Source organism: Euprymna scolopes, chromosome 1 (genome assembly GCF_053919585.1).
Source record: "Euprymna scolopes isolate OS-2025 chromosome 1, ASM5391958v1, whole genome shotgun sequence".
Taxonomy (NCBI): domain Eukaryota; kingdom Metazoa; phylum Mollusca; class Cephalopoda; order Sepiida; family Sepiolidae; genus Euprymna; species Euprymna scolopes.
The window spans coordinates 133,920,672-133,935,004 of NC_136482.1; the positions used below are offsets into that span (position 1 = coordinate 133,920,672).

General features: G+C 33.7%; 1 protein-coding gene across 4 annotated transcripts in view; it reads left to right on the top strand.

Annotated features, from left to right (window-relative positions):
* The window catches only part of LOC145270457 (ribosome quality control complex subunit TCF25-like), a 178,181-nt gene that overhangs the window by 157,831 nt on the left and 6,017 nt on the right, over window positions 1–14,333 (top strand). For 2 of the 4 annotated variants that reach the window (XM_080126184.1, XM_080126134.1), the window contains 3 exons: window positions 829–911; window positions 10,003–10,151; window positions 13,705–13,777. In XM_080126184.1, coding sequence (XP_079982310.1) covers window positions 829–911; window positions 10,003–10,151; window positions 13,705–13,777 — 305 coding nt within the window. The remainder of the gene's footprint in view (window positions 1–828; window positions 912–10,002; window positions 10,152–13,704; window positions 13,778–14,333) is intronic. The other 2 variants (XM_080126240.1, XM_080126299.1) reach the window with 2 other exon arrangements.

Below are 14,333 nucleotides of genomic sequence, written 5' to 3' on the forward strand. Positions count from 1 at the left end.
TCATAATATCTATGAGCTAACAAAGGAGGTCGCCTGTCTATTTAATTTGCTCAACTTTGGGAAGATAAAGAGTTTTCGCTCGCCGCGTGTGGATTAGGCTTTTTCGTATAATAAAAGCGACACTAAATATGGCGGCAGTTTTCTGGTCGCGATCGCCGGAAATGTCCGAAAGCAATCAGCTTTTATTAATGTGGAAATATTTTCCTTATATCAGACAATTGCTATTCAATTTGGACAATCCCCTTTTTATGGGGAGCTGGTCCCCCCCCCACATCTTGAGAAAATAGAAATAAAAAAAAGCGTTCCTGCAGTAAATAAAATAGTACCCCGCAGTCAAAGTTGACCTCATTAAAATGTGCACCTGCCAATTCTAAATAGTTAAATAAATTCAAATGTGTTTCCGTTAGTATTTCGTGGTGGCCCAATGGTTAACGTCGTACGTTCTTTTTCACACTTTAATTTCCAACTTTGCCTCAAGGGTTCGGGTTCGATTCTCATACTCACCTACCAAAGCCTTTTCTTTTTTTACCCCCCCCCCCCGTTTTGATTTACCCAAAACCACACACACTTCCAAACACCAGGGCAACGCCGGGTATCCCCCGCTAGTAAATATATAAATATAAAATATATAAATATAAATATATAAATGACTTTAATTTATGTTGTATTTTAAAACTTCATGAATATTTGCCCAATTACAAATATTTTGTATTTTCTATAATCAAAATAAACTGAAATCCATTTCTAAAAATTATATGGGATGCATGATCGAGTTGAGGTTTTCAGCATTATAAAAGTCAAGTTTACTTCAAACTTTCTCTATTGTAGGAGGTGACAAATTCTGTGATTATGAGCCATGATATTCTACCCCCTGAGGATAACATTGAAACATATAGCAGACCAACACAAAGGTTTGCCTCTGAATTTTACAGTTTAATTTCTTTCCCCCTCACCCTATTTTTTTATACTAACTCTCTCTCACCCTCTTTCTTTATTTATCCTGCTTTCTCCCTCTATTTATATCACCTCCTTCTCTCCTCCTATTTTTAAATCCCCTCTTCTCTCTCTCTCTCTCTCTCTCTCTCTCTCTCTCTCTCTCTCTCTCTCTCTCTCTCTCTCTCTCTTTCTTTGTATCCCCCCTTTCATTTGAATTTTCTTTTTTCTCTCAATTTTTTTAATATATATATGCGCATGTTTACAAATGCAGGATTTTTTTTTAAGTATATATATTTTGCTAGCTTAAGAGGATGGTATCATGGTGAATGAACGTATACTACTTATCCTTTAAAGGAGGATTTAATATCTGAAAGGCTGATATCATGATAACAGAATAGATATTACCCCCACCCCCATGTAATTCAGAGAAGATGATGTCATGAGCAACGAATATATAGTATACCCGCTCCTCAAAAATAAAGGAATTGGGGGGGGGGGAAGAAAAGCATAAAGTTTCTAGGAAGATATAATATATTACCTTTTCCCCAAAGGAGGATTTAATTGTGACCATCGTCATAGATAGCCTGTCAGCTGAGAAATGACGTCATTGCCATAGGTCCTAGCAAGCAAGATAAGTGGAACACAGACTGTCGATAATGAGCAGACATTTTTTACAGAAAGCGTTAGAAAACTTCAAAATTGGATTAAAAAAGATAAACATGATACTTTGTACTGAAACTCATCCAATATTAATAATAAAAATATTAATAATAAAAAACGAATTGAAAGGGAGAAAAGTTGTTAAAAAGTTTAAAAAGACAAGGAATACAATTTGATTTGTATGTAACTGAAGTTTATTCAATAGAAATAAATAAAAATGAACAATAAATATTTTTTAAATAAAAAACAATATTTTAAAAATCAAAACTGAAACCAAACGATAAATTAGTTTAACTGAAATACAAACAATAAATCAGTTTACCTGAAAAACGAACAATAAATTAGTTTAACTGAATAACGAATAATTAGTTTAACTGAAACCCAAACAATAAGTTAAAAATTAAATCCAAACAAATGTTCATATAAACAAAGTTACTAAGGCAGAAATATTTCAAACATTGAATATTAAAACTTTTCAAAAATCTATTGTAGAATTTAATTAAAAGTTTGAATTTTTTTTTTTTCTGATATTTCTTTTTTTTACTAATATTGTCATTCTCTTTGTGACAAAAATTGTTTATAAGGGAATTCGATGAACTCCATATCAGCATTTTTTCAATGTGACCCTCATCACAAGAGTCAACATGAAATAATCGATTTTGATCAGCCAAAATATTTAACGTTATGTACATGGCTAATTTTCTCTGATGAATCGAATGTAAAAAAGAATTGCATTTTGTAAGTTTGTTTATAACTATATAATTATATAAGACAAAATTATTAGTTATATCATTTGGGTATAGCAGAGAACCTCTGTTAATACCCTGAAAGTAGTAGTTTAATTTAGCTATTTCCCGGATATTAAATTTTTGCAACTGTTGCATTTCAGTTTTTTGAAAACTGCATGACAGCAATAACCTGCTAAGTATAATATAACAGGAAGTACTTCCTTGCATTGATTAACATCATCTTCTGTTACATCTATGTTAAATTTATAAACATGTAACTCTTGCTCTCTTGTCATTTCATCCCAGTTAGTTTCTTTTAAATTTTTCAATTCAATAGTTTGATTATTAATTGGTAAGCTCAATTGTAAAACTGACAACATTCTGAGTTTTTTTTTTTCACATTCATAAACCTGATGTATCGATATATTATACTGATCTCCACTAAGTTGTCGATACTGGCCAAACCTTGCCTCAAGGTTATCTGTCTGAAACTTTCCTGGTAATATATACACCATGTTCAGTACATTTATACAATATTTAGTCAATTCTAAAATTGCGTAAGTAGTATGGTGCAAAGCAGTATATGTTTCCTTTGTTAACTTACCAGTTCTTCAAGGAATGCTATTCCAAGTTTCTAACCAGTCACAGAACACATTTAGGAAACTATAATTATCACTATTTAATGTAAGTGGATTAGCATATTTATTACGAAGTCGACAACCTTTATATGGTGTTTTCACATTCAGTATTGTCCACCAAATATAAAATATTTGAATGTATTCTGCGATTTCTGCATAATTTGGCAAGCATTCCTGTTTTTCTAAGGTTAGCAAACCTTGAATAGTATATTCGTTGAAAATTTGCAAAACCAAATTAACATTTTGCCTTTTAAAAGTAGTCGGAGAAAGAGCTTTTCAAGTCAACTTATAGCAATATTTCACAAGTGATTGAGATTCTAGGGCATAAAGTTTATGTAAACTAGAAAATGGAGCTCTTTGGATGTTATCTAATTCATGATTTCCATTATAACAAAACTTTGGGAACATCATGCATTTACATTCATCTTTTTGGCCAAGCCAATTGTTTCTAATGCATTTTAATATATGCACTGAGTCGAATAAGAAGAAAAGAGGGCTATACACTCTAACTGGATGGGGATATACAATTGAAAGCTTTGATGGAAAGAAAGACATAGCTTTTTTATTTATTGCATTATTATCTGTTATAACAGATAATACCTTAAACCCTATATCTTCTAAGTCAATTATTACATGTTTAAATGTCAAATAAGTTCTCAGCGAGAAGACATTTAGTTGGCATAACATGCACAACATCCTTATATTGTGAGAATACACTGCTAAGCACTTGTGGCAGGTTCATTGCTGTTGTTAGCTAAGCCAACAATATTACCATCTTTATAATCAAGATAAGGTTTGAGATGTATTTCATACTGTGATGTCATTCTGCATTAGTAACTTGAACTTACTTTTAATATACATGAGAAAATTGTTATTGTGTTGTTCAATGACAGGATTTATAGAAATTGATAAGGTTAATCTTCGAATGGTTGAATAGCATGGTAAAATCACATTTTTAGTGTCTCTTAACAGTCTGTACCCGCTAGGGGAGCAGTTATATAATAAGGAAGAAAATACCATCATTTTACTCAAATAATTAACCTTATTCATTGTTATTATGTTAATTTGTTCATATATGAACTTAATGGCATTAAAATATTTAAATGATTCATCTTGCATAAATAGCAAAAATGATAAGATTAATTTTAATAAAGAACTTATATTAGTTTTCATTTCCTATTCTTCGATGCCCATTTTTTTCATGTTTTCCATCAAAATCTGCAGAGTATTTTCCTCTGTTACATGTTTAGGAATTCTATACTCCCCTATAGTACTCTTTCCACATCACTACAGAATACTCTAACGGCCAAGTCCGGTTCAATCACCGTAGACATTTTTATTTTTGGGCATGGACATCTCTTTATATGGCATATAATGATGGTATTGTCTTGCCTAATAGAAGTCCAATAATTTTTATCTATAAACGTTAATTTTTTTTCTAAATCATCAATATTATGGAAAGTTTTACGTTTCCGGAACTCTAACTCGTCAGCAACACTTTCACATAATGCACGCTTAAGAGCAAAATTTTTTAAACGCATTTTCTTTGCATTAGGAGACTCTCTAAAAGTGGTTGATGATGATAAATAGGAGGGACAGTTTGGTAATATTCGAGGAATAGCACCATCCTTACTTAAGATAGGGATTTTTTAATTTAACACTAATTGTCTTTCCAGTCCTTTCATCAAATGCTGATGTCTTCAGGTCGAAAATGAAGTTCACATACCTAAAGAAATAATTTAAAAGAAAATCGTACCATGTTTGACTTAATACAAAAAAAAAGAAGAAAATTACATGGCAAAAACCGATAAAATAAAAAAAATAAGGTAAATGGGCAGAATTAGTTCACTCTCGAAAAATCCTTTTAAATTACCATTTTCATAGGTTTTCGGGGGTGCTGAAAACGAAAATAATATTTAAAATTATGGCAAACTAGTAGTTTCCAAGAAATAAAGAGATGTTAGTAAAAAAAAAAGTGGGGGGGTAATTTAACCTAAAACGACCACCCACTTTATGGCCAGTTTTTTTTTTTTTTTTACATGGGCAATGAGCAATTTTTTTAAAAATTACATTTTCGCCTCAAATAAGGCGAAGTGCCTCTTTGATGTAGGAATGAACACAACTAAACGTAAAATGAGCACCTACAGTTGACCCTCTCTCCCCGACAAAAATTCTGTTTACACTTTTTGAAAGGGAGTGCTCATTTTACATTAAGCTATGTTCATTGTACGTTGACTCCCAACCCCCAACATAAAGGTTGCCATACACATTTTTCTTCGCTTTTATTTGTTAAAAAGAAAGCGCCCTATAAAAAAAAACGATGGCCATAAAGTGGGTGCTCATTTTACGTTAAATTTTTATAGAAAAGTGATCTCCCATTTTTTAAAACTAACATTTCTTCAAATCTTGGAAACTACTCATTTGCTGCAATTTTAAACGTTATTTTCGTTTACAGCACCACTAGCAGTATCAGAATTTTGCGGCAATTTTTGACAATCCTAACACAAAACTGCGAATAACATGTACAAAACTTGTAATTTCTCCGGTTGTTTATTTTCTTTATGGAATATACTTCCAAAATAAACTATTAAAGTTGTTTAAAAAATAATAGAAATATTTTTTTTTTTTATTGCTGGCATTTTGTAAACACTTTTTTTAAATAAAAAATATTTCTATTATTTTTTAAACAATTTTAATAGTTTATTTTGGAAGTATATTCTCCAAAATTCTGACATCTACAGGGGCCACGACATTTGCCACAAATAATTATTAATAAGCTTTTGGGATAACAAAAACGGTCATAAACTTTTAAAAAAAGTTTAATCTATTTCATGCTGATATAAATATTGCACAGTAAAAAAGATAAATGATTTTTCTTATTTAGAATTATTTAAACAAGGAATTCCGTTTTTATGATATCGCTTTTATTAAATTGTTAGGTGAAAGTACATAATATTTTCACCATACTCCCCATTTTAAATAAGTTTCTAAATAATAATTTATTATTTCAGCACATAACTTAAATTACATGTAAAATTCATTTTTTATATCCATACTTTCATTTTTATTTTAAAATACGTTTTAAAAAAATAAATAAGCTAATCAAGAACCTTGACTCCAGTAAAGCAACTGGTCCCGACGGTATTCCAATTATAGTGTTAAAAAAATTACAACCAGAACTTGCCCCCATACTTTCCAAACTGTTTAAGCGTTGCCTTAAGAACAAGTGCTTTCCAACACCCTGGAAATCCTCATCAGTATGCCCTGTATTTAAGAATTCAGGTGATAAGTCATCCCCCTCTCAGTACAGACCAATAAGTCTCCTGTATGTCATGAGTAAGTTGCTGGAATCCACAATAAATAGAGAAGTAGTCAACCACCTCAGCAGAAATAACCTTCTTAGCGACACGCAATATAGTTTCCGTTCTGCTAGATCTACAGCAGATGTGGTAAAAAAATCATAGGATTAGCGAATCTCTCGACAAAGGCTTCATTTCTAGGGCAATTGCTCTCGACATATCAAAGGCCTTCGATAAGGTTTGGCATAAAGACCTACTACACAAGATTTCCAGCTACGGTATAACTGGAAATGTTTTCTCTATCATTAAGTCATTTCTCTCAGATAGGCTCATAAGAGTAGTTGTTGATGGGCAAAAATCAGAGGCCTGCAGTATTAATGCTGGAGTCCCTCAGGGGTCCATACTGGGCCCAACTCTCTTCCTGATCTACATCAATGATCTCCCAAAACACATACTAAAATCTTTCGTTGACATCTATGCTGATGACACGATCATCTATGGTAACACATCAAAGGCCGTAAATGATGATGTTCTCTTTGATTCTCTCTCTTCTGATCTTGAGCACGTGATACAGTGGGGAAAGAGGTGGCTGGTTACCTTTAATGCATCTAAGACCAAGCTCCTATCTCTACATCATAAACGCTCTGATCCCCATCTGGCATCAATTGAAATGGATGGCTCTCGTCTAAGGATTTGATAAGCTCCTGGGATTGACCTTTACACCTGATCTTAAATGGAACACATACATCAAGTCTGTGGCCAAGGTCGCTGGGAAAATGGTGGGATCTTTCTACCGCTCCAGAAGATATCTCACTACTGATGCAGTTCTCTATCTATATAAGAGCCAAGTACGTCCAAAGATGGCGTACTGCTGCCACATCTTGGCGGGGGCTGCAAAAAACAGCCTATCCTGCCTTGACGGAGTACAAAATAGACTCCGTGGCTTGGTGGGGGATGCCCTTTTCTCTACCCTGCAACCTCTTTCCCATAGAAGAGACGTAGCGAGCCTGTCATTGTTCTATCGTTATTTCCATGGCAGGTGCTCGTCTGAGCTCCATTCTCTGGTCCCCCCTCGCCAATCTTTCTCAAAAAACACCCGTTTTGCTGAAACAACCATCAATAATTTTCCCCACTCCCTATCTGTGCCTAAATCAAAACGTAGATACCATGAACAAAGCTTCTTTCTTAGAACTCCACATCTGTGGAACTCTGTTCCGCTTGACTGTTTCCCTCCCGACTTCAACCTGGATGTCTTCAAGTCCAACACAAACAAATTCCTGATGAACCGCCCCTCCCCCCTAAGTAATGACACCTTACCAATTCTCCAATACTATCCCTTTGATTACTGTACACACAATAACCTTTATCCCTGAGTGGCCATTGGGCCTTGATGAGTGGTGAACTCCATGTAAAAAAAAAAAAAAAAGAAAGAAAGGCGCGTTTTTTTTTTTTTTTTTTTTAAATATCTCAAACATTTTAACACTTACTCTGCTATATTTAGATGGAGTAAAATACTTTCTTTTTATTGCATTAATTCACTGGTAAATTATTTCCTTTTTTTTGGGGGGGGGAATGAAAACACAGTAACTTTTGGTCCATTTTCATAGTTACCTCAGCATTTTGGAACTATACATCTCGACGGCATGTTTAAATTTATTTTACCCTCCAAAACTTTAAACCAACTTCCCGTTTAGTCATGAGACACGTGACCAAATTTCAATAGACCGATGTTCATGACGTCACCAGACTAAATTATAGTCATCGCTAGGCCATCATATTACGGTAGTCACGATTTAATACCTAAGAGGATTCCCTCAACTTCCTTAAAAAAGAAGATAATTTCTGACAAACCGGTTAACAGAGCTGATGTCATCCATCCAATTAAAAGATAAGACAATAATAGATTTCCGATAAAATCAGTTTTTTTGTTGTTTTTTTTTTTTTCATTTAAAAATATTTTTATGGTTCCTTGGCCTTTTGGCTAAGAACAAATTAACATCAAATCATTCAATTACAAATTGCACTATAGACTCTAGATTATTTTCTAAGGATTCAGATATTGTGTTGGATATGTGCAGTCATTCTGCCCTCGTTTCTACAATAGAGTATGTTGTCATCAGCAATGGTTTTAATTAGCAGTATTATATAGAAGTTAGATATTATAACATATTTGAACTAAATTCAAAATTTTAATGATTATTTTTTGTTTTGGACAGTGTGTGCTGAGAAATCATTTTTGACAAAAGCATTTACCTACATTATCAAATGTAGCAAAACGTCATTTGATTAAAAATTATGAACCTGACATGCACCTGTGTGAAGAAGCAACAAACTTGAAATTGTCATTTAATTAAAACTATTAAAATTAAAACTATGATGTTTAAAAGGTTATTTTTGGCAAAAGGCTACACAGGCATAATCAAAGTCAGGCCAATCCAGTGAATAAAAATGGATGAATAAAATGCCTGTGACAATACCATCTGGAAATAAGTGCTTTAGGTGGTCGCAAATGCTTATATAATACTAACTAAAAAAAGATATTGTGAGAAGAATCAATTTGTTGAATTATGTGTGCATCTCCTTAACAACCAACTAAAGATAAAGATATATTTTTATATATCAGTGTGTTGCCGTTTTTAAATTGCAGAATACAATAGTTACATTTAACAAAATATGCCTGATGCTTAAATATAAAGAAAAGACTTTTGTTTGTCTTAGTGACAATTGATAACAACTGTAATGGTATCTGAATGGGAGTTTATAGTGAAGGCAGATTATAGCAGTCCTTTTCTTATTTGTATATAGCTCTATCTAACCTGCATTGGTCTGGAATATATTGAAATCCATATTTGTTTTTTAATTTTACTTTTTTCATAAGTGTTGTTACAACACTTATGAAAAAAGTAAAATTAAAAAACAGAAAATGACAACCTTCTCCCCTGCCCAGCTATATATATATATATGTTCCTTGACAAGTGATTGACTAACCTAGAAGTCCTAGTACATAGACTCTCAACCTGGGGGCCATGGCCCCCAAGGGGGCCATGGCAATAATTTAGGGGGGCCATGGTGGAATTTTCTTTTTTAATTGATTAAGTTGACAATAAAATTTTGTTACCTACATAATATTGTTACGAATGTGTGTGTACGTGTGTATGTATGTATGTGTGTATGTATGTGGGAGAGAGGTGATCGAATTATCTCAGTGTGGCCTTGGATATCAGCACGTAAACATGTGGGTATAATTGATTCTGAACCATACTGTATACTGTTTTACTTATTTTGTTCGACAATTATAAATGCGGTCGCTGTTTTCGTGTGTGAAATATTTGTGCACTTCCTTTATTATTTTCTTATTTTTTGGTATCATTGTATTCATGCTCATTCCCTACTCAGGTATTCCTGCTTTTTTTTTTTTAGTGCTAATATTGATGTGACTCGCTATTCTTCTCATAATTTCAATTGGGGCAGTGCTTGTCAAAGGAGGTGTGTTCTTGCTGTAGAAAGTACATTTCAGCTTGCTAGGTTGAGTGTGAATGTTTATCATCTTTACTCTCTCTGTGTATGTTTGTGTATGACTGTGTGTGTGCTTAATGTGTGAGTCCATGGATGTATTATGTATGTGGATATTTGTGTGTTTGTCATTTTATCACTTGTCCTATTTATCTGTCCTTCATTATCATTCTTTTGTCTTATCACTTAATGTTTGTTCTGATGGTCTGTCTTCTTTATTTTCCCTAGATTTGCGATGGCTACTAGTGTTACTAAGAAGCGGAAGTACAGTGAAGAGTACATTAGCTACGGATTTACATCAATTCTCGCTGATGGCATCAAGAAACCTCAGTGTGTACTGTGCTTCAAAGTGTTGGGGAACGATTCTATGAGGCCTAGTAAGTTGAAGCATCATTTGCAGACCATCCATCCACAGTATGCTGAAAAAGACCCCGATTTCTTCAGGCGCCATGAAAGTAGTTTCGGAAAACAGAAACTGGATGCAGCTGGTGCTTTCCAACAACAGACCTCAAGTGTAGTTGAGGCATCATACGAGGTTGCCCTTGAAATAGCGAAGCAAAAGAAGCCCCACACAATTGGTGAAACCTTAATTAAGCCATGTACTTTAAAGATGGTCAAGCGTGTTCTTGGAGATGCAAATGAACGTAAAATTCAACAAATTTCCTTGTCAAACGACACAGTGAAGCGGAGAATTAATGAAATGTCAGATGACATAAAGGAAAAAGTGATACAGGAGATCAAATCGTCTCCAGCTGGTATGTTTGCAATACAACTGGATGAGTCAACGGATGTGAGTTCCTGTGCACAGCTACTCGTGTTTGTTAGGTATATTTTCTTGTGTGATATCAAGGAAGAATATCTGTTATGTACACAGCTTGAGACCACCACAACAGCTGAAGATGTGATGGAAAAGCTATCTTCTTTCTTCAAAGCTAACAGGATCCCATGGGAAAATTGTTGTGGAGTCTGTACAGACGGGGCTCCAGCGATGCTGGGATCAAAATCAGGGTTCCAGAAGCGTGTCAAGGAAGTAGCTCCGAATGCCAAGGGGGTTCATTGTATGATCCATCGTTTTGCACTGGCGTCGAAAACCCTCCCTGATGAACTTTGCAAGATCCTGGAGGCAGTGGTCAAATGCGTCAACTTTGTAAAAGCTGGAGCTCTGAACTCTCGCCTTTTCCAGAACCTCTGTAGAGACATGGATTCGGAGCATGAAGCTCTCCTCTTTTACTCCAAAGTGCGCTGGCTTTCCAAGGGCAATGTTGTGAATCGAGTGTTTGAACTTCGGGGGGAGCTAAAATTGTTCCTGGAAATGCAAGGGAAAGATGATCTGTTGAGTCACTTCAATGAGGTTTTGTGGGAGCCACGTCTTGCATATTTAGCAGATATATTTGAGCAGCTAAATAGGTTGAATCTGAAACTACAGGGCAAGGAAAGAAATGTGTTTCACCTGATGGACTGTCTTCGTGGATTTCTTGCCAAGCTCCAGAATTGGCAAAGGAAAGTCGGTGCCGGGAATGTTGCCATGTTTGAAAACCTTTCAGCTGTCCTTGACGAGAATGAAGAAGATAGTCTGCTTGACCCATTACTTAAAACTGAAATCACCCAGCATCTGAGATCCTTGGAAAGTGAACTTAATATGTACTTCCCAGAATTCGAGGAGGAAGAAGGGAAGTTGGTAAGGAATCCATTCTCTGGCACTCTTGATATTACTACCATTCCCAGTGATGTTCAGGACGAGTTCCTTGATCTCAAACATGATTCTGCTGCCAAAGATCTCTATGAAGAAAAATCTCTGAATGTATTCTGGTGTTCGATGCATCAGTCATATCCAAAAGTCAGTGAGATTGCACTTCGACTACTCTTGCCTTTTTCAACTACCTATTTATGTGAGTCTGGTTTCTCCACCCTTCTACAAATCAAGAATAAGAGCCGCAACCGATTGGATGTGGACCCCGACATGAGATGTGCATTGTCAGTGACACAACCTCGGATTCGTCAACTGACTGAAAAGAAACAATATCAGCCTTCCCACTGATGTGTGATAAAGTATGCAGAGGTTAATTGAACTTTCTCCCATCCAAATCAAATTTACTATTGTCTGCTAGTCTTTTGTAGTCTAGTGATGTAAGTTAAGCATATCACAGAAATCTATCAATATAAGATAATTATGACTGTAAACTTTGTAATAAAGCAAGGGTGTTCTTTTCATCAACATTTTATTTATTCTTTTTTTTCTGCGCCTTTTTTGGCAGGGTGGGATTTGGGAGAAAAATGAAGGGGAGCCACACGAATGTTGAGAATTCATGAAGGGGGGAATGGAGTGAAAAAGGTTGAGAACCACTGTCCTAGTAGATAATGCCCCACTAAACCAGAAGAAACATCTATTGTCAAGTAATAGAAGTAATGTAAACATTATTTGAATCTCCAGTAAATAATGTTGTAATGATCTTCACTTAAATAAAATGTTCCTTTAGTTTAAAAATTAAATAGAAAGGGAGGAATTGTACTTCAAAAAGTTATAAATAAGTATTAGTCTTTTGAAACCAGGTAAAAATAAGTTACAAGAAAAAGAAAAACTGTTAATAAATTGTTATTTGTTAAAAAAAAAAAAAAAACAGTATATGAGCTTTTATTATGAAATCAAATTAGAAACCTAACTGAAGAAGATATAATACAAATTTATAAATTAAGTTGCAAATTTAAAGTTAGGATGTATTTATGGACTGGGGAAAGAGATGAGAAAGCATTCATCTTGTACTCCATTCAGTTACAAAGAAAGTATTAGTTGGTAATAGATCAATTGTGTTTACAGTTAACTTGAAATGCTGGTGGGAGAAAAAAAAAGTAAAATTCATTTACTGCTACAAAAAAACAAAACAAAACTACTTTGGTCAATTTGCAGAGAACCCACGTCTCTGGAGGATTTTTGCGTACATTGCATTTTTATTTGTTTTTTAATGAAAATTATGATTTTTGTCAAGAGGATGTGTGAATATGATTTTACTGCATTCTTTTGGATTGTTATGCATCCTTGATGTAGAACATGCAACTATTAGCATCTCAGTTTATACTTGATGTTTAGATTTTTAATTTTATTTTTTCAATTTTATGTAAAGTAGGTATTAAATTTACTAACATTACAATACAGAAATGTTGAGTGTGGAAGGTGTTGGCCTAATGACCCAATTTATCTGCAAAGAGTCACTGCAGAAACATATATGCACATATGTAGCTAATAAGTTTTGTATAAATAAATAAATATACTCATTTTTTTTTTTTACATGGTAATCACCACTTATCAAGCTAATAATTTTTGTATAAATAAATAAATATACTCTTTTTTTTACATGGTAGTCACCACTTATCAAAGCCCGGAAGCCACTCGGGGATAAGGGTTATTGCGTGTACAGTAATCAATGGGATAATATCATAGTAATCGTTAGTAATGGAGATTTGATAAAGTGTCTTAAGGGGGTGGTTTGTCAGGAATTTGTTTATGTTGGACTTGAAGACATCCAAGTTGTAGTCAGGTGGGAAACAGGCAAATGGAAGAGTTCTACAGGCGTGCGCTTCTAAGAAAGAAGCTTTGTTCATGGAATCTACATTTTGATTTAGGCACAGATAAAGAATGGGGAAATTTATTGACAGTGGTTTCGGCTAAACAGGTGTTTTTTGTGAAAGATTAGCAAGGGGGGACCAGAGATGCTCTGTTTGTTAATCAAGCACTTTTTGATAAATAATGAATTCATATCTAAGAAACAACTGTACAACCATATATATATATATATATATATATATATATATATATATATATATATATATAGTGGAATATCAGTATAGTTCACTTAAATGATTCAAAATATTAATCTGAATTTTTATTTTTATTGAAAACTGCATAAAATTTTTTTTTTTTTTTTTCATTTGAAGGAATCGAAGAGTGGAAAACAGTAGCAGTGTGGCTAATTTCTTTCGATCTTTATTACCAAATTTTTCAATTGATGTAAGTAAAATATTCCTAACATTTTTATTAAGTTCAGAGCTAGAATAATTTGAAGAGCAGAACATTTTTAGGTATAGATTTTATTAAAGATCTTGTGCCAACTATGTATTTGCAGAAAAATAGCATTGTCTATTTGCTAAGTGCACTTATCACAAATGATTCAAAAAGTAAAAAATTAAATATTTCAATGAGCCTAAATTGATGTGTGCCTATTTTTTTACTCTGAATAAGCAACATCATTGATAAATTTGACAAATACACTGTGTGAATGCCAGTACATGTATTTGGCACAAGATCTTTTATAATATTTACATGCAAAGATTATATTATAGAAACTACAAAGCCAAATAACAGTGTGTTTTGTGGATATTTTTTCTCCAAAATAAAATATTTATTTTAAAGCACAAAGAAGCTTTCAATTCAAATCAATTCAGTTTATTCAGCATAGGTTAAAATATTACATGTTTTGTCACTTTTAAGGGAAAGAGAGAGAGTGAAAGAGAGAAAAAATGAAAGCGAATAAAGAAGGAGGGAGAGGCGCTGCAAATTTAGATGG